At 38.3% G+C, this 22842-nt stretch overlaps 1 protein-coding gene and 1 long non-coding RNA gene across 4 annotated transcripts in view; both read right to left on the bottom strand.

The window, feature by feature from the left end:
* The window catches only part of LOC105775196 (disease resistance protein RPV1), a 37681-nt gene that overhangs the window by 10665 nt on the left and 4174 nt on the right, over window positions 1-22842 (bottom strand). For 2 of the 3 annotated variants that reach the window (XM_052621614.1, XM_052621613.1), the window contains exons 2-3: window positions 11478-12561; window positions 10827-11144 (exon numbers count right to left, since the gene is read on the bottom strand). In XM_052621614.1, the coding sequence (XP_052477574.1) occupies window positions 10827-11144; window positions 11478-12561 (1402 nt within the window). Of the gene's footprint in view, window positions 1-10826; window positions 11145-11477; window positions 12562-12635; window positions 13324-22842 lie in introns of those variants that run through there. The other variant, XM_052621615.1, reaches the window with a different exon arrangement.
* LOC105775214 (uncharacterized) lies at window positions 15508-16240 on the bottom strand. Its single transcript, XR_008189671.1, has 3 exons — window positions 16040-16240; window positions 15706-15775; window positions 15508-15615 (listed from the first exon to the last, which is right to left on the bottom strand). It is a non-coding gene; the product is annotated as an uncharacterized LOC105775214 (long non-coding RNA).

Raw genomic sequence — 22842 nt, 5'->3', positions numbered from 1 at the left:
CTAAAATGGATGTAGATGATGTTCCAATCAGAGGCACTCGATCATTGACTGATGTCTATGAAAGAGCATAAGTGGCCATTACTGAACCAACCTGTTTTGAAGAGGCAGAAAGCCAGGAGGGCTAGAAGCAGGCAATGATTGAAGAAATCAAGATGATTGAAAAGAATCAGACCTGGAGTCTGGTTGAAAAACCATCAAATAGGAAGATTATTGGTGTAAAATGGGTTTATCGAGTCAAAAACAATGCTAAAGGTAGCCTAAACAAGTTAAAAGCTAGATTGGTTGTGAAAGGCTTCAGTCAGAGGTATGGAACAGACTACCTGGAGACCTTTGCACCAGTGGCCAGGCTCGATACCATCAGACTGCTAGTTGCCTTAGCAGCACAAAGGCAATGGTTGATACATCAACTTGATGTAAAATCAACATTTCTAAATAGATACCTTGAAGAGGAAATTTATGTGGAGCAACCTCAAGGTTTCAAGGTGTCTGACAAGTAAGAAATGGTGTACAAGCTCAACAAAGCCTTGTATGGCTTGAAACAGGCCCCAAGGGCCTGGTATAGCAGAATAGATGGCTATCTGACCAGTCAAGGATTTGAAAGGAGTCTCAGCGAGCCAACTCTGTATGTTAAATCGACTAGTACTGAAACTCAGCTCATTGTCTCAATATATGTCGATGACCTACTGGTGACAGGAGGAGATCGAGAGATGCTAAGTTGCTTTAAAGCCAAAATGCAACAGCACTTTGAAATGTCAGACTTGGGATTGATGTCTTACTTCTTAGGCATGGAAGTAACTCAAGCTGAGAATGGAATTTGGCTAAGTCAAAAGACCTTTGCTATGAAGGTTCTCAACAAATTCTCAATGGAGAATTACAAAGCAACCAGTACACCGGTTGCTATTGGAGAAAAGCTCTCGAGCCAAGATAAGTATGAAAAGGTTTGTGAAACAACCTATCGAAGTCTAGTTGGATGCTTGTTGTATTTGACTGCTACTAGACCTGACATAATGTATGCTGTGAGTCTACTCTCAAGGTTTATGCATTGTTCAAATGAAAGTCACTTTAGAGCTGCAAAAAGGGTTCTAAGATACATCAAAGGAACCTTGTCCTATGGAATGCAATTTACCAAGGCTGAGAACTTGAAGCTGGTTGGATATTGTGACGATGATTGGGCTGGTTCTTTGGATGACATGAAGAGCACTACAGGTTATGCATTCAACCTAGGCTCGCTATGATTTCTTTGGAGCTCAAAAGCGGGGAGTAGTGGCTCGATCATTGCGACGAGAATATGTAATCTTCGTTGCAGATCAATCAAGCCATATGACTTAGAAAAATTTTGAAAGATATCAACCATGAGCAAAAGGAAGCAACAGAAATAATGTGTGACAACCAATCTGCTGTTGCAATTGCAAAGAATCCTGTCTTTCATGGAAGGACCAAGCATTTCAACATCAAACTTCATGCAGTTCGAGAAATGGAGAAAGCTCATGTTATTCAACTGGTTCATTGCAGTTCTAAAGAGCAAATTGCTGACATTTTGACAAAGGCACTCAGTGTTTCCAAGTTTCAACACCTGAGAGCTAAGATGGGAGTTTGCAACATCTAACCAAGGAGGAGTGTTGAAACAATGGTCAGCATGCAGCAATCATGTTTTTTTTTGTTTTATTTTTTATTTAAAGTTGATGTAATGTAGCTTAGTTGTATTCCAACTAAGTTTGTTAGTGGTAGTAGGTTGTGATTTATTTAAAGTTGATGTAATGTCACTTAGTTGTATTCCAACTAAGTTTGCTAGTGGTAGTAGGTTGTGATTTATTTAAAGTTGATGTAATGTCACTTAGTTGTATTCCAACTAAGTTTGTTAGTGGTAGTAGGTTGTGATTAGGTTAACCTACTATTTTGTCAAGTTGTAAGCTTGTTTATATATTGGCTTTATGCCATTTTCAGATAATGAATGAATTCAATCAAGATTTCATCCATATGCTCTCTATTTTAGCTTTGCTTAAAATTTGTTTCATTTTTCTGCTTTGTTTCTGCCGCAAGTCTCGATTCTTGCTCGGCAAGCTTTCTATTGAACCTTGCTGTTTGTTGCACTTAGCTCCAACAAAGCTGATGCAATTACTAAAAACATGCCACACTCATCGACAACATCATCATATAAAGGATCGAGAAATGAATTTTTATCTGTAAATGATACTTTTTCTAATGATGTACAACCACGTGCATCCAAAACCTCCATATATGGTGGAAGCTTTGAGAGTAATTTAAGACTCTCGCAATGATCCATTTCCAACCAATCAATGGTTTCAGATATCAAGATTGGTGAGGACACATCAACTGTTGGAATCTCTCTTGAACCGAACTGGATGATATTGTACTGTAGCTTTTGAATACTTGAGAAGTGTTGGAGCTAAGTGCAACAAACAGCAAGGTTCAACAGAAAGCTTGCCGAGCAAGAATCGAGACTTGCGGCAGAAACAAAGTAGAAAAATGAAACAAATTTTAAGCAAAGCTAAAATAGAGAGCATATGGATAAAATCTTGATTGAATTCATTCATTATCTGAAAATGGCATAAAGCCAATATATAAACAAGGTTACAACTTGACAAAATAGTAGGTTAACCTAATCACAACCTACTACCACTAACAAACTTAGTTGGAATACAACTAAGTGACTTTACATCAACTTTAAATAAATCACAACCTACTACCACTAACAAACTTAGTTGGAATACAACTAAGTGACATTACATCAACTTTAAATAAATCACAACCTACTACCACTAACAAACTTAGTTGGAATACAACTAAGCTACATTACATCAACTTTAAATAAAAAATAAAACAAAAAAAAAACATGATTGCTGCATGCTGACCATTGTTTCAACACTCCTCCTTGGTTAGATGTTGCAAACTCCCATCTTAGCTCTCAGGTGTTGAAACTTGGAAACACTGAGTGCCTTTGTCAAAATGTCAGCAATTTGCTCTTTAGAACTGCAATGAACCAGTTGAATAACATGAGCTTTCTCCATTTCTCGAACTGCATGAAGTTTGATGTTGAAATGCTTGGTCCTTCCATGAAAGACAGGATTCTTTGCAATTGCTACAGCAGATTGGTTGTCACACATTATTTCTGTTGCTTCCTTTTGCTCATGGTTGATATCTTTCAAAATTTTTCTAAGTCATATGGCTTGATTGACTGCTACAGCAGCAGCCACATATTCTGCTTCTGCAGTCAACTGAGCCACTACTCCCTGCTTTTTTGAGCTCCAGCAAATCATAGCAGAGCCTAGGTTGAATGCATAACCTGTAGTGCTCTTCATGTCATCCAAAGAACCAGCCCAATCACTGTCACAATATCCAACCAGCTTCAAGTTCTCAGCCTTGGTCAATTGCATTCCATAGGACAAGGTTCCTTTGATGTATCTTAGAACCCTTTTTGCAGCTCTAAAGTGACTTTCATTTGAACAATGCATAAACCTTGAGAGTAGACTCACAGCATACATTATGTCAGGTCTAGTAGCAGTCAAATACAACAAGCATCCAACTAGACTTCGATAGGTTGTTTCACAAACCTTTTCATACTTATCTTGGCTCGAGAGCTTTTCTCCAATAGCAACTGGTGTACTGGTTACTTTGTAATTCTCCATTGAGAATTTGTTGAGAACCTTCATAGCAAAGGTCTTTTGACTTAGCCAAATTCCATTCTCAGCTTGAGTTACTTCCATGCCTAAGAAGTAAGACATCAATCCCAAGTCTGACATTTCAAAGTGCTGTTGCATTTTGGCTTTAAAGCAACTTAGCATCTCTCGATCTCCTCCTGTCACCAGTAGGTCATCGACATATATTGAGACAATGAGCTGAGTTTCAGTACTAGTCGATTTAACATACAGAGTTGGCTCGCTGAGACTCCTTTCAAATCCTTGACTGGTCAGATAGCCATCTATTCTGCTATACCAGGCCCTTGGGGCCTGTTTCAAGCCATACAAAGCTTTGTTGAGCTTGTACACCATTTCTTCCTTGTCAGACACCTTGAAACCTTGAGGTTGCTCCACATAAATTTCCTTTTCAAGGTATCCATTTAGAAATGTTGATTTTACATCAAGTTGATGTATCAACCATTGCCTTTGTGCTGCTAAGGCAACTAGCAGTCTGATGGTATCGAGCCTGGCCACTGGTGCAAAGGTCTCCAGGTAGTCTGTTCCATACCTCTGACTGAAGCCTTTCACAACCAATCTAGCTTTTAACTTGTTAGGCTACCATTAGCATTGTTTTTGACTCGATAAACCCATTTTACACCAATAATCTTCCTGTTTGATTGTTTTTCAACCAGACTCCAGGTCTGATTCTTTTCAATCATCTTGATTTCTTCAATCATTGCCTGCTTCCAGCCCTCCTGGCTTTCTGCCTATTCAAAACAGGTTGGTTCAGTAATGGCCACTTGTGCTCTTTCATAGACATCAGTCAATGATCGAGTGCCTCTGATTGGAACATCATCTACATCTATTTCAGATGTGTTTTGATCATTTTCAGCTTGATCCAATGCCAGGTCTTCAGCCACTGCCTCTGGTTTAGCCTTCTCCCAATTGCAGCATCCTTTTTCATTGAACACAACATCCCTGCTCACTAGGATCTTGTTTGTACCAGGTTCTAGAATTCTATAGCCTTTTTTAACCATGCTATAGCTAATTGGGATCCCTGATTGAGCCCTTTTATCTAGCTTACTTCTCTTTGCAGCTGGTACTTGTGTGTAGCACAGACAACCAAAAGTTTTGAGATGAGCCAGTGATGGCTTAAACCCAAACCAGGCTTTAAATGGAGTCTTTCAGCCAGAGCCTTGGTTGGGAGCCTGTTTTGGAGGTAAACTGCTGTGTTAACAGCTTCAGCCCACAAAGTTTTGGGCAAATTCTTCTCAAACAGAAGACATCTTGCCATGTTCATCAAGCTTCTGTTTTTCCTTTCACTGACCCCATTCTGTTGGGGTGTATACACATTGGTCAGTTGGTGTTTAATGCTTGCTTCTTCACAGTAGGCTTGGAACTGAGCTGAGGTGTACTCAGTTCCATTATCTGACCTCAGTGCTCTAAGTTTGCAACCAGACTCAGTTTCAACAGTAGCTTTATACTTCAAGAACACAGATGCAACTTCTAATTTCTGCTTTAGAAAATAAATCCAGCAGTATCTTGTAAAGTCATCAATAAAGAGAATAAAGTACCTACTTCCTTTGAGAGACTCGGTCTTCATTGGTCCACACACATCAGTGTGCACAAGCTGCAGCTTCTCTGATGCTCTCCATGCTGTGCTTGTAGGAAATGGCAATCTTGCCAATTTTCCTTATTGACATATTTCACAAAGCTCATCATTCTTTACTGAATCGATAAATTTTTCAGCAAGCCCTTCATTGGCCATACGAGCTATGGACTTGTAGTTTGCATGTCCAAGCCTCTGGTGCCAGAGTCTAGAGTCATCAGTGGAGGCTATGCAGGCTGAATGCAAGTCATTTGGCCAGTCTACTTCAAAACATTTATCAGTCATGGTGACTGTTATGAGGTTTGATCCACTTGGATCAAAAATTAGGCATTCTTTCTCATTGAACACAACTGAGTAACCTTTCTCAAGTAGTTGAGTTATACTGAGAAGGTTCCTATCAATTTCAGGTAATTTGAAATGATTTTGGCCCATGTTGGAGTATAGATCAGCACATCTCCTCTTCCTTCAGCATCAATAAACTGGCCATTTCCAATTTTCACCTTGGTTTTGCAGGTTCTGTCCAAGGTCTTGAAGATAGTTGCATCTGGTGACATGTGGTTTGTGCAACCACTGTCTAGAAGCCAGCCCTTTGACCCTTTCTTTTGGTTTGCTGCACATGACACAGCAAAAACTTGTTCTTCTTGATCACTGCTTTCTTTAGCCACTTGAGCTTCTGCCTTTTGATGCTGAAACTGGTTCTGTCTTGGTTTGCTTCTGTTCTTGCAAACCTTCTCAACATGGCCCTTTTCTTGCAGTGTTGGCATACTGCATCTGGTTTAAACCAGCATCTATCTTCTGGATGACCAACCATTTTGCAATGTCTGCAGGGTTGATAACTGCTTTTAGCAGCATCAGGCTTAGGCCTATTTTTCCAGATCTTTTTGCCTTTATGAGCATTGAAGCTCGAGGCTTCTTTTGTTTTGGCTTGAAAAGCCCCTTCCTGGTGCTCCTCTTGTCTGTTAGCTCTTCTTTGCTCTTGTGCATACAAGACATTGATTAGCTCAGTTAAGGAGATAGTTGTCAAGTCCCTTGAATCTTCGAAGGATGAAATCTTTGCTTCATACCTCTCTGGTAAAGTGGACATGACTTTCTCTACTATTCTAGCTTTACTGAATTTCTCTCCAAGAAGCCTTATGTTGTTTACAACAGCCATGATTCGATTTGAATACTGCTTGACTGTTTCTTCCTCTTTCATTTTGAGATTTTTAAAATCCCTTCTCAAGTTGAGTAGCTGTTGTTGCCTTGTTCTTTCAGTCCCCTGAAATTCCTCTTTCAACTTGTCCCAGGCCTGTTTTGGTGATTCACAGGCCATAATCCTTGTGAAAATCACATCTGACACTGAGTTCTGGATGCAAGACATGGCTTTGTGCCTCTTGGTCCTCTCATCAGCATGCTGACTGATCTGAGCCACTATTGGATTGGCTCTAAGTGGCTTTGGTTCAACATCAGAGTTGACCACCTCCCACAGATCAAAAGCCTGCAGGTAGGTCTTCATTTTGACAACCCATATGTGATAGCCTTCTCCATTGAAGACTTGAGGTACAGCTGGTGAAAAACTTGATGAAGCCATGGATTTGTATAACAGATCCCTTAAGAAATAGGCTCTAAATACCAATTGTTAGAGCTAAGTGCAACAAACAGCAATGTTCAACAGAAAGCTTGCTGAGCAAGAATCGAGACTTGCGGCAGAAACAAAGCAGCAAAATGAAACAAATTTTAAGCAAAGCTAAAATAGAGAGCATATGGATGAAATCTTGATTGAATTCATTCATTATTTGAAAATGACATAAAGCCAATATATAAACAAGCTTACAACTTGACTAAATAGTAGGTTAACCTAATCACAACCTACTACCACTAACAAACTTAGTTGGAATACAACTAAGTGACATTACATCAACTTTAAATAAATCACAACCTACTACCACTAACAAACTTAGTTGGAATACAACTAAGTTACATTACATCAACTTTAAATAATAATAAAAAATAAAAAAAACATGATTGCTGCATGCTGACCATTGTTTCAACAAGAAGCTCATCGTTAACGTCTGAAGATTGTTTAGAGAGTCTAAAGACAATGTCGCTTCCTTAATTTGAGTCCCAGATAAATCTAATTCTCTTAAGCTTCTTGGGATTTTTGGGAATTCTGTCATTGGGCAATGACTAAGATTCAGATCACGAAGGGATTCATCTTGATCGATACAATTTTGACCTTTGAGCCACTCATATTTAAGCTCTGAAGATTACTTGGAGTGTCAAGAGACAAGCACACCTCTTCAATTTGAGTTTTAGATAAGTTTAAATTTATCAAGCTTCTTGGAATTTCTGGGAATTCGACCATTGGACAATGACTAAGATCCATATCACAAAGTGATTCCAACTTTGAAACATTTCTTGATACAATATTGACATTTGAGTTTTTCAAGCACAACTTTCTGAGTCCGACCAGATGCTCAATTGAAGCAGGCACTTCTTCTAATTTAGTTCTATCTAATTCTAAAATAGGAAAGTGTTTTGGGATCTCGGGAAACGTCTTAAGATTATCACATCCTGTAAGTCCAAGTTTCTTAAGTGATGCTAAATGGTGAGGTAAGTAAGTTCAACCAAACTTTCACACCACATACGTTGAAGGATTTCAAGGTTGATTGCTCCTCACTAAATGTAATCACACATGATCACCCATATACTTCCTCTCCGCCTCAAGGTCCATGACAGAACTCCACGACTTGTGAACTTTTCATAATCACCACCACTGGTGGTTGTCAATTGGTATTCACAGGTAAATTTAAGATATTCATGGTGGTGGCAGCGCGTGAGATCAGCCACAAGGCAGATGGAAAAGACCAAGAATCTGCTCCCACTGGACCCATTTGGGGCTATCTTCAAAACTAACGAAGAACTCGTGCTCTGATGCTCGAACATATTTGTTGAAATTTTGTTTCCAGTGAAACAGCAAAATAATCTATAAAGATAAGGATACTCCCATGTCAATCTCTGTTTCTCTGCCAGGTATCCAATTTTGAGCATGGCATTTGCCTCAATGTTATCAATTGAATCTTGACTCAAGCTGAAGCAATTACAGAATAACATGTAAAACCAATCGGCAACATCATCATCTAAAGCATCGAGATTTGTAAATGATACTTTTCTAATGATGTACAACCATGTGCATCCAAGTACGTAATATATGGTGGAAGCTCGAGAGTAATGTAAGACTCTCAATGATCCATTTGCAACCTATAAATGATTTTAGACATCAAGATTGGTGAGGACACATCAACTCGTTGGAATCTCTTAAACCGAATAGGATGATCTTGCATTGTAGCTTTTGAATACTTGAGCAGCTCATCTTTAACATCTCAAGATTATTTAGAGAGTCTAAAGACAATGTCACTTCCTTAATTTGAGTCCTAGATAAATTCAATTTTCTTAAGCATCTTGGGATTTCTGGGAATTCTGTCATTGGGCAATGACTAAGATTCAGATCACGAAGGGCGGCTTCCATCTTGATCGATACATTTTTTACCCTTGAGCCACTCATATCTAATGTTTGAAGATTACCTAGAGAGTCGAGAGTCGAGAGACAAGGACACCTCTTCAATTTGAGTTTTAGATAAGTTTAAATTTATCAAGCTTCTTGGAATTTCTGGGAATTCGACCATTGGACAATGACTAAGATCCATATCACAAAGTGATTCCAACTTTGAAACATTTCTTGATACAATATTGACATTTGAGTTTTTCAAGCACAACTTTCTGAGTCCGACCAGATGCTCAATTGAAGCAGGCACTTCTTCTAATTTAGTTCTATCTAATTCTAAAATAGGAAAGTGTTTTGGGATCTCGGGAAACGTCTTAAGATTATCACATCCTGTAAGTCCAAGTTTCTTAAGTGATGCTAAATGGCTGAGGTAAGTAAGTTCAACCAAACTTTCACACCACATACAGTGAAGGATTTCAAGGTTGATTGCTCCTCACTAAACAGAATCAGCACATGATCACCCATATACTTCCTCTCCGTCTCAAGGTCTGTACAGGAACTCCACTGACTTGTGAACTTTTCATAATCACCACCACTGGTGGTTGTCAATTGGTATTCACAGGTAAATTTAAGATATTCATGGTGGTGGCAGCGCGTGAGATCAGCCACAAGGCAGATGGAAAAGACCAAGAATCTGCTCCCACTGGACCCATTTGGGGCTATCTTCAAAACTAACGAAGAACTCGTGCTCTGATGCTCGAACATATTTGTTGAAATTTTGTTTCCAGTGAAACAGCAAAATAATCTATAAAGATAAGGATACTCCCATGTCAATCTCTGTTTCTCTGCCAGGTATCCAATTTTGAGCATGGCATTTGCCTCAATGTTATCAATTGAATCTTGACTCAAGCTGAAGCAATTACAGAATAACATGTAAAACCAATCGGCAACATCATCATCTAAAGCATCGAGATTTGTAAATGATACTTTTTCTAATGATGTACAACCATGTGCATCCAAGTACAGAATATATGGTGGAAGCTCTGAGAGTAATGTAAGACTCTCGCAATGATCCATTTGCAACCTATAAATGATTTTAGACATCAAGATTGGTGAGGACACATCAACTGTTGGAATCTCTCTTAAACCGAATAGGATGATACTGCATTGTAGCTTTTGAATACTTGAGCAGCTCATCTTTAACATCTGAAGATTATTTAGAGAGTCTAAAGACAATGTCACTTCCTTAATTTGAGTCCTAGATAAATTCAATTTTCTTAAGCATCTTGGGATTTCTGGGAATTCTGTCATTGGGCAATGACTAAGATTCAGATCACGAAGGGCGGCTTCCATCTTGATCGATACATTTTTTACCCTTGAGCCACTCATATCTAATGTTTGAAGATTACCTAGAGAGTCGAGAGTCGAGAGACAAGGACACCTCTTCAATTTGAGTTTTAGATAAGTTTAAATTTATCAAGCTTCTTGGAATTTCTGGGAATTCGACCATTGGACAATGACTAAGATCCATATCACAAAGTGATTCCAACTTTGAAATATTTCTTGATACAATATTGACGTTTGAGTTTTTCAAGCACAACTTTCTGAGTCCGACCAGATGCTCAATTGAAGCAGGCACTTCTTCTAATTTAGTTCTATCTAATTCTAAAATAGGAAAGTGTTTTGGGATCTCGGGAAACGTCTTGAGATTATCACATCCTGTAAGTCCAAGTTTCTTAAGTGATGCTAAATGACTGAGGCAAGGAAGTTCAACCAAACTTTCACACCACCTACAGTGAAGGATTTCAAGGTTGATTGCTCCTACTAGACTAGGAATCCTCCTTAATTTCTTGCAACCACCAACCTCAATTTCCCTTAAATTAACAAGATTCTGTGCAAAGAAAATATAAATAGTTATATTACTTCTAAACATCGTATAATTACTTTCGACCGTATAAAAAATGATAAATAATATTAATTTTATATTTAATGTATTATGGAGTATAAATTATAAACTATTTTTGAATCCATCATATTATAAACTATTTTTAAATTTCGAAAGTATCTTGGATGAAAAGAGTATGAAAGAATATACCTGATGATCATCATCATCCCAAAGATGTTCTATATGGCCATTTACTAATTTCAGCACAACAAGATTCTTTGGATTAAAGCCTGATAGAGATTTGAAAGGACAGTTATCCCAACAAAGATACCTTATCTCATCAGGAAGAGATACGCCATCAACTTGGTCTTCAAGAAGTTTTTCTGCCCAACGCTTACCCGGAAACATCCCAGGAGTGTAGAAAAAGATAACTCTAAGATTAATCATTCCCTCAAAAATAGAACGATCTAACCGTAAGTTGTCAATTTGAGACATGTCTAACTTTATTCCTTGAATTAGATTAATCCCCTAAGAACAAAATCCAATAAGTAAAGTATCAACACAAAGAAATTAATGGGCATTCCATTAAACAATTATATCAGGAAAAAAAGTAATTATATTAGAAAAGGTCTAATTTTATTTTGTTTTCTTAAAGCAATGCATTAGATACTAACTCAATAAATCATTGTGAAAATCTCGTGTTATATATCCTAAGATAATGCTCATTCACAGTGATATGTGCAGTAAATTCAAATAATAAAACTTGTTAACATTTGACAACACATAATTAATTGACTTCCTAATTAGAAGCACAGAAAGATATGAAAAATAAAAAAGAATATAAATACAACTAAAGCTTACTTTATTATAACTGAGCACTTGATACACGTCTTTAGCACTCCATAACCTACTACGCTTTCCAGGGTCTATAGATTCTTTGCGAACAATGTTTTTGCCCATCTCTTGAAGCATATCATGCATAACAATCCGTCCATCATAAGATGTGCTACCAAGTAGGCACTTGTCGATCAAGTTGCTTATTCCACACACAGCACCCTTATAATAACAACTTAGAATTTCTTCTACATCTTTTTTGAATGTTCCTTTAAAGAAGATTGCAATATCAAGGAATATATTCTTCTCTACTTCATCCAAATCATCAAAACTACTTCTCAGAATCTGTGAAATTTTTGGTTGGTCATATTCTTTTAGTTTATCCACCTCACTTTCCCACTCTTTTCTAGACTTTTTATATAGTTTAGAACCCAAAACTCTAAGAGCAAGCGGACTTCCTCGGGCATACTCTACAAACTTGATCGATAGATCTCGAAAATCAGCAGCGGGATTCAATAGTTTAAATGCAAATGTAGAAAAAAGTTGAAGAGAGTCATCTTTATTTAACATCTTTACCTCATGTATTTTGTCAACACCTCCATTCTTAAGTACTTGTCTATCTCTAGATGTTACAATAATTTTACTTCCATCACCAAAATGTTTAACACCAAAACAATCTATTTGGTCCGAGTCATTAACATCGTCAAGGACAACAAGTACTCTTTTATTGCTTAGCCTCTCTTGGATTAAAGTTGACCCAATTGAGGGGGTGTCTACATGAATTGCTTGTTTTAAGAGTTTGGAAAGAAGTTCATTTCGTAAAGATTCCATCCCCTGTTTTTTTAACTTCTCTCTAACATTTAGAAGAAAGCAACTATCTTCAAACTTACAAGAGATTTCATTGTATATAACATCAGAGAGGGTAGTTTTGCCTATACCACCTTGTCCCCAGAGTCCTATTAGACGACTATCTTCCTTCTCAATTAGCCTCAAAATCGTCTTTTTCTGATAATCTATTCCGATTAACTCTGCAGAAGCACTTCTAAACTTGCTACTCATCAACTTCTTTATAACATATTCAACGATATCCTTGATGTACTCAGTTTCAGGTCTAGCAAATAATAAAAAAAATATAAATCTAAAACAATGATTATTAACATAAGATGATGAGAAAAGTATAGTTACCTGTCGAATTTGCCTCCTTCTATATGCCATCCTTTTAATTTACCGACTTCAGCGAAGGCAGTTTTCCATCGTTGTACTCGATGTAGCCTATTTGATTCATGGTGAATGAAGGATGTTTTGAAACTACCACCAAGATTCCGCACATGAGAAGGATCAACATGGTAAAATATGGGAAGAACAATATGTCCTTGAGTGTCCTTGCGGTGCATGATGTCAGAGAGATCAGCCAGGCATGATTTTGAAGAAGCATAGTCTACCGACAACACAACTATTGAGAGATTTGAGGCTGCAATTGCTCGAGTAAGTGCTTGCGAAAGTTGCTCCCCTTTTTCTAGTGTTTCTTCATCGAAGAAAACATTCATTCCATTGTCTTTTAAAGCTTTGAGTAGATGAGCGGTGAAATTAAGGCGTGTGTCTTCACCTCTGAAGCTCAAGAAAACCTGATGCTTCAATCGAGTAGAAGAGGACGAAGAGGCAATTGCTTGAGGAAGTGCTTGTGAAGGTTGCTCCGGTTTTTCATCATGAAAGAAGGCATTCGTCATCGCGTCTTTCAAAGCTTTGAGCAGATGAGTGATGAAGTTAAGGCATGTGTCTGTTTGAGGAGAAGATGAAGAGGAAGCAGCCATGAAAGAGTATTGATTGTGTGATTGAAGCAGGAGAGAGCAAAATAGATTTGTGAACCTTTGAAGAACACATTCATTGTATTTTGAAAAATCTATTTTATAATAATATTTGCCATTTGGTGGTATCGACATGTGAACCTTTTGAGTAAAAATTGTTTACTAGTTTATATAATAAAAATGGGTAAAGAAAAGGGGGGTGGATGGAGTTTATTATTATTATTTTGCTCAGATGGGTTTGTAATCTCGAAATCAATGTCTTCCAATAAGACAAAGAGCATCCATTTGCTAATATAATTTTTAAAATATAAATCTATCCATTTATTTAAGGGTTATTATTTAATAAATTGATAAAATAGTTTTTTTGTTCATGTGGTAGCATAGGTTATTTAATAGCAACATTATTCGATTTATTTTTATTATTTTAAGGAAGCCATCAACCTTGAAGTTCTTCTGTGTAGGTGGTGTGAAAGTTTGGTTGAACTTTCTTGCCTCAATCATTTAACATCACTTAAAAGGCTTAGACTTACCGGATCTCATATTCTCAAGAAGGCTTTTGAGATCTCAAATTACTTTCCTATTTTAGAATTAAGTGAATCAAAAATAGATGAAGTGGCTAATTCAATTGAGTATCCCATCGGACTTAAAATGTTGAGCTTGAGAAACTCAAAGGTAAAAAAACGTATCAAGAAATATTTCAAAGTTGTAATCTTTTCGTAATCTGAACTCTAGTGATTACCCAATGGTCAAATTTCCAGAAATCCCAAGAAGCTTAATAATATTGAACTTATCCGGAACTCAAATTGAAGAGGTGTGTCTGTCTCTGGACCCTCCAAGTGATCTTTAGACTTTAGTTATGAGTGGCTCAAGGGTAAAAATGTATGGTTCAAGATGGAATCTTTTAATAATCTAGACCTCCGTCATTTCCCAGTGATTGAATTCTCAAAAATCCCTGAAAGCTTAAGGACTCAAATTAAAATTGATTAACATCTTTTAGTCAAATCTCTCCTGTCATTACACTGCCCACAATTCTTTCATATAAGTAAGATATGATGTTTTATTATTTATGTATGAAATAATCAATTTGTGTTGTCTACAGTAACTATTTGAAGACTCCTTTCATGAATAATCCTTCGCTTGGTTGAAAAACAGAGCAACAATACTATCTTATGCTCGATTGTTTTTGACGGTTTATTATAAGAAAAATTCATTTCTTAAATAACTTTAAAAACTTCTTGTTACCATTCATAGACCGATGCGATGCCAACATCGCAAGAAAAGGGCTTATATTGAGAAGGTTTGCGCAAATGTAGCAAACCAAGATGTAACCGCCAAGATCAAAAGGCGTAAGTCGAGTGGTCAAAAAGTGATCAAGAAGAATGTTTTGTCAGGTCACAAAAGAAACCAAAAGAAGGGGTCAAAGGATCGGCTTTATCGGGTTGCACAAACCACATGTCACCAGATGCAACTATATTCAAGACCTTGGACGAATCCAAAAACCAAGGTGAAATTGAAATGGTCGCTTATTGATGTCAAGGAAGAGGAGATGTGCCGATCTATACCCAACAGGCCAAAATCATTTCAAATATACTTTTGGTACCTGAAATTGATAGGAACCTTCAAGATAACTCAACTACTTGAGAAAGGTTACCTGGCTTGTGTTCAAGGAGAAAGAATGCCAAATTTTTGATCCAAGTGGATCAAACTCATAATACCACCATGACCGATAAATATTTTTAACTAGACTGCCAAATGACTCATTCACTTGCATAGCCTCCATCGATGACTCTAGACTCGCACCGAGGCTTTGACATGCAAACTACAAGTCCATAGCTCTGATGGCCAATGAAGGGCTTGCTGAAACTTCATCGATTCAAGAAAGAATGATGAGCTTTAGAAATATGTCAACAAGGAAATTGGCAAGATTGCCATTTCCTACAAGCACAAAGATGAGAGCATTAGAGAAGTCTGCACCAGCACACCGATGTGTGGACCAATGAAGAGTCTCTCAAAGGAAGGTGTACTTTATCTCTTTATTGATGACTTTACAAGATACCGATTTATTTTCTAGCGTAAATCGGTTGCATCTGTGTTCTTGAAGTATAAAACTATCGCTGAAATCGAGTCCAGGTAAACTTAGAGCATCGAGGTCGATAATGGAATTGAGTACACTTCATCTCGCCCAAGCTCATCGTGAAGAAGGTAGCATTAAACACCAAATGACCAATGTGTATACACCCCAACGTAAAAGCTTTTTTATGAAATCTTAACTTGAAACCCCTCAAGCTTTTCTGCTAATGCATTGAAATCTCAAAACTCCATGATTGAAATTTTCACTGCAATATTCAACAGCACTATCTCTGCAAATCCCAAATAAATAATGGCCTGAAAATCTCAGTTCAAGCACAAAGTATGAAACGAGCATTCAGAAAAAGAAATTAAAAGCTTACTTGTTCCTCCTCTTTTGTGTAGTTAAAGCTCCAACTATAATGGTCTTTCCAAAGATGTACCATTAATTCCCTATGAATTAAAACCAATCCGCAACTAGTCAGTATGAATCTTAAATATCTCCTCACTACAATGCTCAAACAACTTGAAAGGCGGCTGCATACAAAGAAATTTAAGCCCAAATTGATATGATAATCAAAATCAAAGAAAAGAAAATATTAAGTTGCACCATGTTGAATAGAATGAAGAAGGCAAATCTGTTAACAACTTGCGTTGTCTCAAAATCTCAGTTCAAACACTTGTATAAAGCAAGAATTCAGTAAAACAAGTTCTTACAGCTTAGTTGTTCCTCCTTGTATGGCAAAAACTCCAATTAAGCAGTGGCATCATCAAACCTCCGAAGATTTGCCATTCCCTATTGTCTCTGTTCTGTCATCCTCATTCCCTTCATAGAATCAAATTTAGATTGTCAAACCTTAATCTCTAGGTTATGGCTAACTTATACTAGAAAAACTACAGGTGAAATAAAGCTCACTTATGTTATCAAGAATTGTTCTCGTTTTTTTTTTTTTTTTGATCAAGCGATGTTTCAAATCATCCATTTTTTTGATCGATGTCAAACTCCTTTTTTTTTCTTGTCAACATCCCAGCTCTAGAATTGCTTTTTTTTTCAGCCTTTTTTCCCCATCAATCACTCTTTCAGTTCATCTTTCACATCAGCTTTTTCCTGCTTTGCTTTGCAGCCGCTTTCTGCCTCACACTTGCCAGCCTCGCCGATTCATGCTTCACATGGTTATTCTCAGCCAATTTTTCTTTTCCAGCCAAGTGCTGACCTGCTTTACCAGATCACAACCTTTTCCTTCTTGTCTTCCAATGCAGCCTTCTATTCACTGTCTGACTCAGCCTGCTTCAAATCAGACTCTCATCCTGATTTTTTTCTTTCACCCTGCTTCAAATCAGTTTGTTCTGCCAAATTTTCTTCTCAATGGAGGAAAATTGATGAACAAAGCTTGATTTCATTCATTGAGTAAACAATAGCATAATGCCAATACATAAACCAAGCACTAAGCTTGTCAAAAACCAAGCACTAAGCTTGTCAAACAATCACCTAATAGTTACCTAACACCACTAAACATTGAAACTTGAAGTAATTAACTTGTGCATACAAACAAAGTGAATTAATGCACTCATATGGTCAGTAAATTACATCAATCATATACCTAACATAGTACTAAATGAACTAAATTACATTTCATTAACTAGAAGTTACTAAATGAACAAGAACTAGATCATTTGAGCTTGAGAAGCAGCTTCTGCCTTGGTTGATCTTCATGATCTGCATGTTGGCTGGTGTTGCAGCATGTTGGCCAACTTCATCAAGAATTAAGTTTAGTGCTTAAGTGTGCCTAGGACTTTTATGTTGTGGGGGTGGTGCTGGGTTCTTCATCTATATAAGATACATGTACACCATATTTCTCCACCTTTATATATTCGACTTCAATTTCTTCTCCTTCTACATTGTAATTGGGATTTTCAATGTAGAATTCAAATGAAGCCCCCTGATAATCCTCTTTTTTTTAACCATATGCTCACTAAACAGAATCAGCACATGATCACTTATATACTTCCTCTCCGTCTCAAGGTCTGTACAGGAACTCTACTGACTTGTGAACTTTTCATAATCACCACCACTGGCGGTTGTCAATTGGTATTCATAGATAAATTTAAGATATTCATGGTGGTGGCAGCGCGTGAGATCAGCCACAAAGCTGATGGAAAAGGCCTAGAATCTACTCCCACTGGGCCCATTTGGGGCTATCTTCAAAACTAACGAAGAACTCGTGCTCTGATGCTCGAACATATTTGTTAAAATTTTGTTTCCTGTGAAACAGTAAAATAATCTATATAGAAGATAATGATACTCCTATGTCAATCTCTGTTTCTCTGCCAGGTATCTAATTTTGAGCATGGCATTTGCCTCAATGTTATCAATTGAATCTTGATTCAAGATGAAGCAATTACAGAATAACAGGTAAAACCAATCGACAACATCATCATCTAAAGGATCAAGATTTGTAAATGATACTTTTTCTAATGATGTACAGCCATGTGCATCCAAGTACGGAATATATGGTGAAAGCTCTGAGAGTAATGTAAGTGATGAAGTTGGCCAGCATGCTGCAACACCAGCCAACATGCAGATCATGAAGATCGACTAAGGCAGAAGCTGCTTCTCAAGCTCAAATGATCTAGTTCTTGTTCATTTTGTAACTTCTAGTTAATGAAATGTAATTTAGTTCATTTAGAACTATGTTAGGTATATGATTGATGTAATTTGGAGCTATATGAGCTGTTAATTCAGCTTTGCTTGTATGCACAAGTTAATTACTTCAAGTTTCAATGTTTAGTGGTGTTAGGTAACTATTAGGTGATTGTTTACTATTTTTGACAAGCTTAGTGCTTGGTTTATGTATTGACATTATGCTATTTTTTACTCAATGAATGAAATCAGTTTGTTCATCAATGTTCCTCTCTATTTTCCTTAGCTTTTTCTTCTTTCTTTTGCTCGAATTCATTTGATTCCTCAGCAAGCATTGAGGCTTGTTGCACAGACACTTGCCGAGTCTGTTATTTCAGTTACAGCTCCAACAATTGGTATCTAGAGCCTATTTCTTAAGGGATCTGTTATACAAATCTATGGCTTCATCAAGCTTTTCACCAGCTGCACCTGAAGTCTTCAATGGAGAAGGCTACCACATATGGGTGGTCAAAATGAAAACCTACCTGCAGGCTTTCGATCTGTGGGAGGTAGTCAACTCAGATGTTGAACCAGAGCCATTTAAAGCCAATCCAACAGTGGCTCAAATCAGGCAGCATGCTGATGAGAGGACCAAGAGGCACAAGGCCATGTCTTGCATCCAGAACTCAGTGTCAGATGTGATTTTCACAAGGATTATGGCCTGTGAAACACCAAAACAAGCCTGGGACAAGTTGCAAGAGGAGTTTCAAGGGACAGAGAGGAAAAGGTAGCAACAGTTGTTGAACTTGAGGAGAGAATTCGAGAATTTGAAGATGAAGGAAGAAGAAACTGTCAAGCAGTACTCTGACAGGATTATGGCTGTGGTTAACAGAATTAGGCTCCTTGGAGAGCAGTTCAATGAAGCTAGGATAGTGGAGAAGGTTATTGCAACTCTGCCTGAGAGATATGAGGCAAAAATCTCATCTCTCGAGGACTCAAGAGACCTGGCCACCATCTCCCTAACAGAGTTGATCAATGCTCTATATGCTCAAGAGCAGAGGAGAGCAAGCATACTGGAGGAGCATCAAGAAGGTGTCTTTCAAGCAAGAACAAATATTGCCTACAAATGCAAGAAGGCTTGAGAGACAAGCCAAGGTCTGATGCTGCAAGAAAAGAGAGTCAGACTTGCAAGCACTGCAGAAGAGTTGGTCATCCAGAAGAAAAATGCTGGTTCAATCCAGATGCTGTATGTCAGCATTGTAAGAAGAAGGGTCATGTTGAGAGAGTCTGTAAGAGAAAGGCCAAATCAAGGCAGAATCAGTTTCAACAGATGAAAGCTGAGGCTCGAGTAGCTAAAGAGGACAGTGACCAAGAGGAACAGGTATTTGCTGTGTCATGTTCAGCTTCACAGGAAAGACTCTCATCTGGTTGGCTCCTAGACAGTGGATGCACCAACCACATGACACCTGATGCTGCTATCTTCAAGTCCTTAGACAGAAGCTGCAAAACTAAAGTCAAGATAGGTAATGGTCACCATATCCAAGCTGAAGGCAAGGATGATGTGCTGATATGTACTTCCACATGTGCCAAAGTGATTTCAAATGTGCTTCTAGTGCCTGAAATTGACAGAAACCTGCTCAGCATAGCTCAATTACTTGAGAAAGGTTATTCTGTGGTGTTCAAAGACAATCAATGCCAAATCAGTGATCCAAGTGGATCCAAGCTAATGGCAGTCCCTATGGCTGATAAGAGCTTTGTGGTTAACTGGACAAAGGAGTCAGACATTACCTACACAGCTACATCAGATGAATCCAAGCTTTGGCATCAAAGGCTTGGACATGCCAACTTCAGATCGATGGCTCGAATGGTCAGAGAGGGCTTGGCTGAAAACTTCACCAACTCAGTGGAGCATGATGATGTATGTGAAGTATGTCAGCTAGGAAAGCAAGCTAGACTCCCATTTCCCTTGAATCAAGCCTGGAGAGCCTCTAAAAAGCTCTAACTAGTACACACTGATGTGTGTGGCCCCATGAAGACTGAGTCATTAAGAGGAAACAGGTATTTCATACTGTTCATTGATGATTTCTCGAGATATTGTTGGCTTTACTTCTTGAAACAAAAATCAGAGGTGGCCTCAGTGTTTTGGAAGTTCAAGACTCTGCCGAGGCTAAACAAAGCTACATGTCAAGACCATAAGGTCTGATAATGGGACTGAGTACACCTCAGCTCAGTTCCAAGCCTTTTGTGATAAGGCAGACATCAAACATCAACTTACCAACACTTATACACCTCAGCAAAATGGTGTAAGTGAAAGGAAGAATATGAGTTTGATGGATATGGCTAGGTGCCTGATGATTTAGAAGAATCTGCCTAAAGCTCTATGGGCAGAAGTAGTTAACACTGCAACCTACATTCAAAATAGGCTTCCAACCATGGCTTTAGACCAGAAGATTCCATTCGAGGCCTGGTTTGGATTCAAGCCATCACTGGCTCATCTGAAAGTCTTTGGGTGCATCTATTATGCACATGTACCTACTGTTAAAAGGGACAAGTTGTCTGAAAGGGCTCGACCTGGTGTTCTGGTGGGCTACAGCACTGTCAAGAAGTGCTATAGGATCTTGATCCTTCAACAAACAAAGTGTTAGTCAGCAGGGATGTGGTATTCAATGAGAGATCATGTTGGAACTAGGAAAGACATGAAGCTGAGGAAGTCTCAGAAGAACTTGCAGCAAATCAAGCTGAGCCAGACCAAAATGGTCCTGAAATAGACATTGATGATGAACCAATCAGGGGAACAAGACCATTGACTGAGATTTATGAAAGGGCTCATGTAGCCATAGTTGAACCAAGCAACTTTGAAGAGGCAGAAGCACAGCAAGGGTGGAGGCAGGCAATGGCTGAGGAGATCAGCATGATTGAGAAGAACCAAACCTGGGAATTGGTTGAAAGGCCAGTCAAAAGGAAGGTAATTGGGGTGAAATGGGTGTACAAAGCCAAGCAAAATACTGATGGAACCTTGAACAAACTGAAAGCAAGGCTGGTTGTCAAAGGGTTCAGTCAGAAATATGGCCTGGACTACTTGGAGACCTTTGCACCAGTGGCCAGGCTTGACACCATAAGGCTATTGATTGCCTTAGCTGCAGCAAATGCAGTGGAAAATTCACCAGCTTGATGTGAAGTCAGCCTTTCTAAATGGATTTCTTGAGGAAGACATCTATGTTGAACAACCTCAGGGGTTTGAAATAGCTGGGAAGGTGCAGATGGTATATAAGTTGAAGAAAGCCTTGTATGGCTTGAAACAGGCTCCTAGAGCCTGGTACAGTAGAATCGATGGTTACCTTGTTGATTTGGGATTCGACAGGAGCAAGAGTGAGCCAACACTCTATGTTAAGAAGGAAGGGACACAAACACAGCTTATTGTGTCTCTGTATGTTGATGATCTGTTGGTGACAGGAGGAGACCAAGCAATGCTGGCTGATTTCAAGACCAAGATGCATGAGATGTTTGAAATGTCTGATTTTGGGGAAGATGTCCTATTTTCTTGGCATGGAGGTGTCACAAATGCAGAATAGGATATTTCTAAGCCAGAAGAGCTTCTCCTCGAAGATTTTAACCAAGTTCTCTATGGAAAACAGTAGAGCAACAAAGACTCCTGTTGCTGTTGGAGAAAAACTATCGAGCCAAGGTGATTTTGAGAAGGTTTGTGAAACAACCTATAGAAGTCTAGTTGGTTGCTTGTTGTATTTAACTGCAACGAGACCAGACATAATGTATGCTGTAGGTTTGCTCTCAAGGTTCTTGCATTGTTGCAATGAGAAGCATTTTCGAGCAGCAAAGAGAGTGCTCAGGTATATCAAAGGTACATTGAGCTATGGCTTGATGTATAGGAAAGAAGAAAGCCTAAAGCTGTTTATACTGACAGTGATTGGGCTGGCTCATTGGATGACATGAAAAGCACCTCAGAGTATGCTTTCAGTCTTGGTTCAGCCATGTTCTGTTGGAGCTCGAAGAAGCAAACCTTGGTGGCTCAATCAACTACTGAAGCAGAATATGTTGCAGCAGCAAGTGCTGTCAACCAAGCCAATTGGCTAAGAAAAATCATGAATGATTTGAATGTGAGTCAAAAGGAGCAACAGAGATCTTTTGTGACAATCAATCTACTGTTGCCATTGCCAAAAATCTAGTGTTCCATGGGAGAACAAAGCATTTCAGCATCAAACTCCATGTTGTACGAGAAATGGAGGAAGCATTAGAAGTCAAGCTAATTCATTGCAAGACAGATGATCAAATTGCTGATATTTTGACCAAGGGTCTTAATGCAACTAAGTTCGAATATTTAAGGAAGATGTTAGGAGTTTGCAGCATGCTACCCAAAGAGGAGTGATGAAGTTGGCCAGCATGCTGCAACACCAGCCAACATGCAGATCATGAAGATCGACCAAGGCAGAAGCTGCTTCTCAAGCTCAAATGATCTAGTTCTTGTTCATTTTGTAACTTCTAGTTAATGAAATGTAATTTAGTTCATTTAGAACTATGTTAGGTATATGATTGATGTAATTTGCAGCCATATGAGCTATTAATTCAGCTTTGCTTGTATGCACAAGTTAATTACTTCAAGTTTCAATGTTTAGTAGTGTTAGGTAACTATTAGGTGATTGTTTACTATTTTGACAAGCTTAGTGCTTGGTTTATGTATTGGCATTATGCTATTGTTTACTCAATGAATGAAATCAGTTTGTTCATCAATTTTCCTCTCCATTTTCCTTAGCTTTTTCTTCTTTCTTTTGCTCGAATTCATTTGATTCCTCAGCAAGCATCGAGGCTTGTTGCACAAGACACTTGCCGAGTCTGTTATTTCAGTTACAGATCCAACAATAAGACTCTCGCAATGATCCATTTG

The sequence above is a fragment of the Gossypium raimondii genome, chromosome 10 (assembly GCF_025698545.1).
Source record: "Gossypium raimondii isolate GPD5lz chromosome 10, ASM2569854v1, whole genome shotgun sequence".
NCBI lineage: Eukaryota > Viridiplantae > Streptophyta > Magnoliopsida > Malvales > Malvaceae > Gossypium > Gossypium raimondii.
Note: the sequence above shows the minus strand (reverse complement) of the source record. Positions and strands in the feature narration are given on the sequence as shown.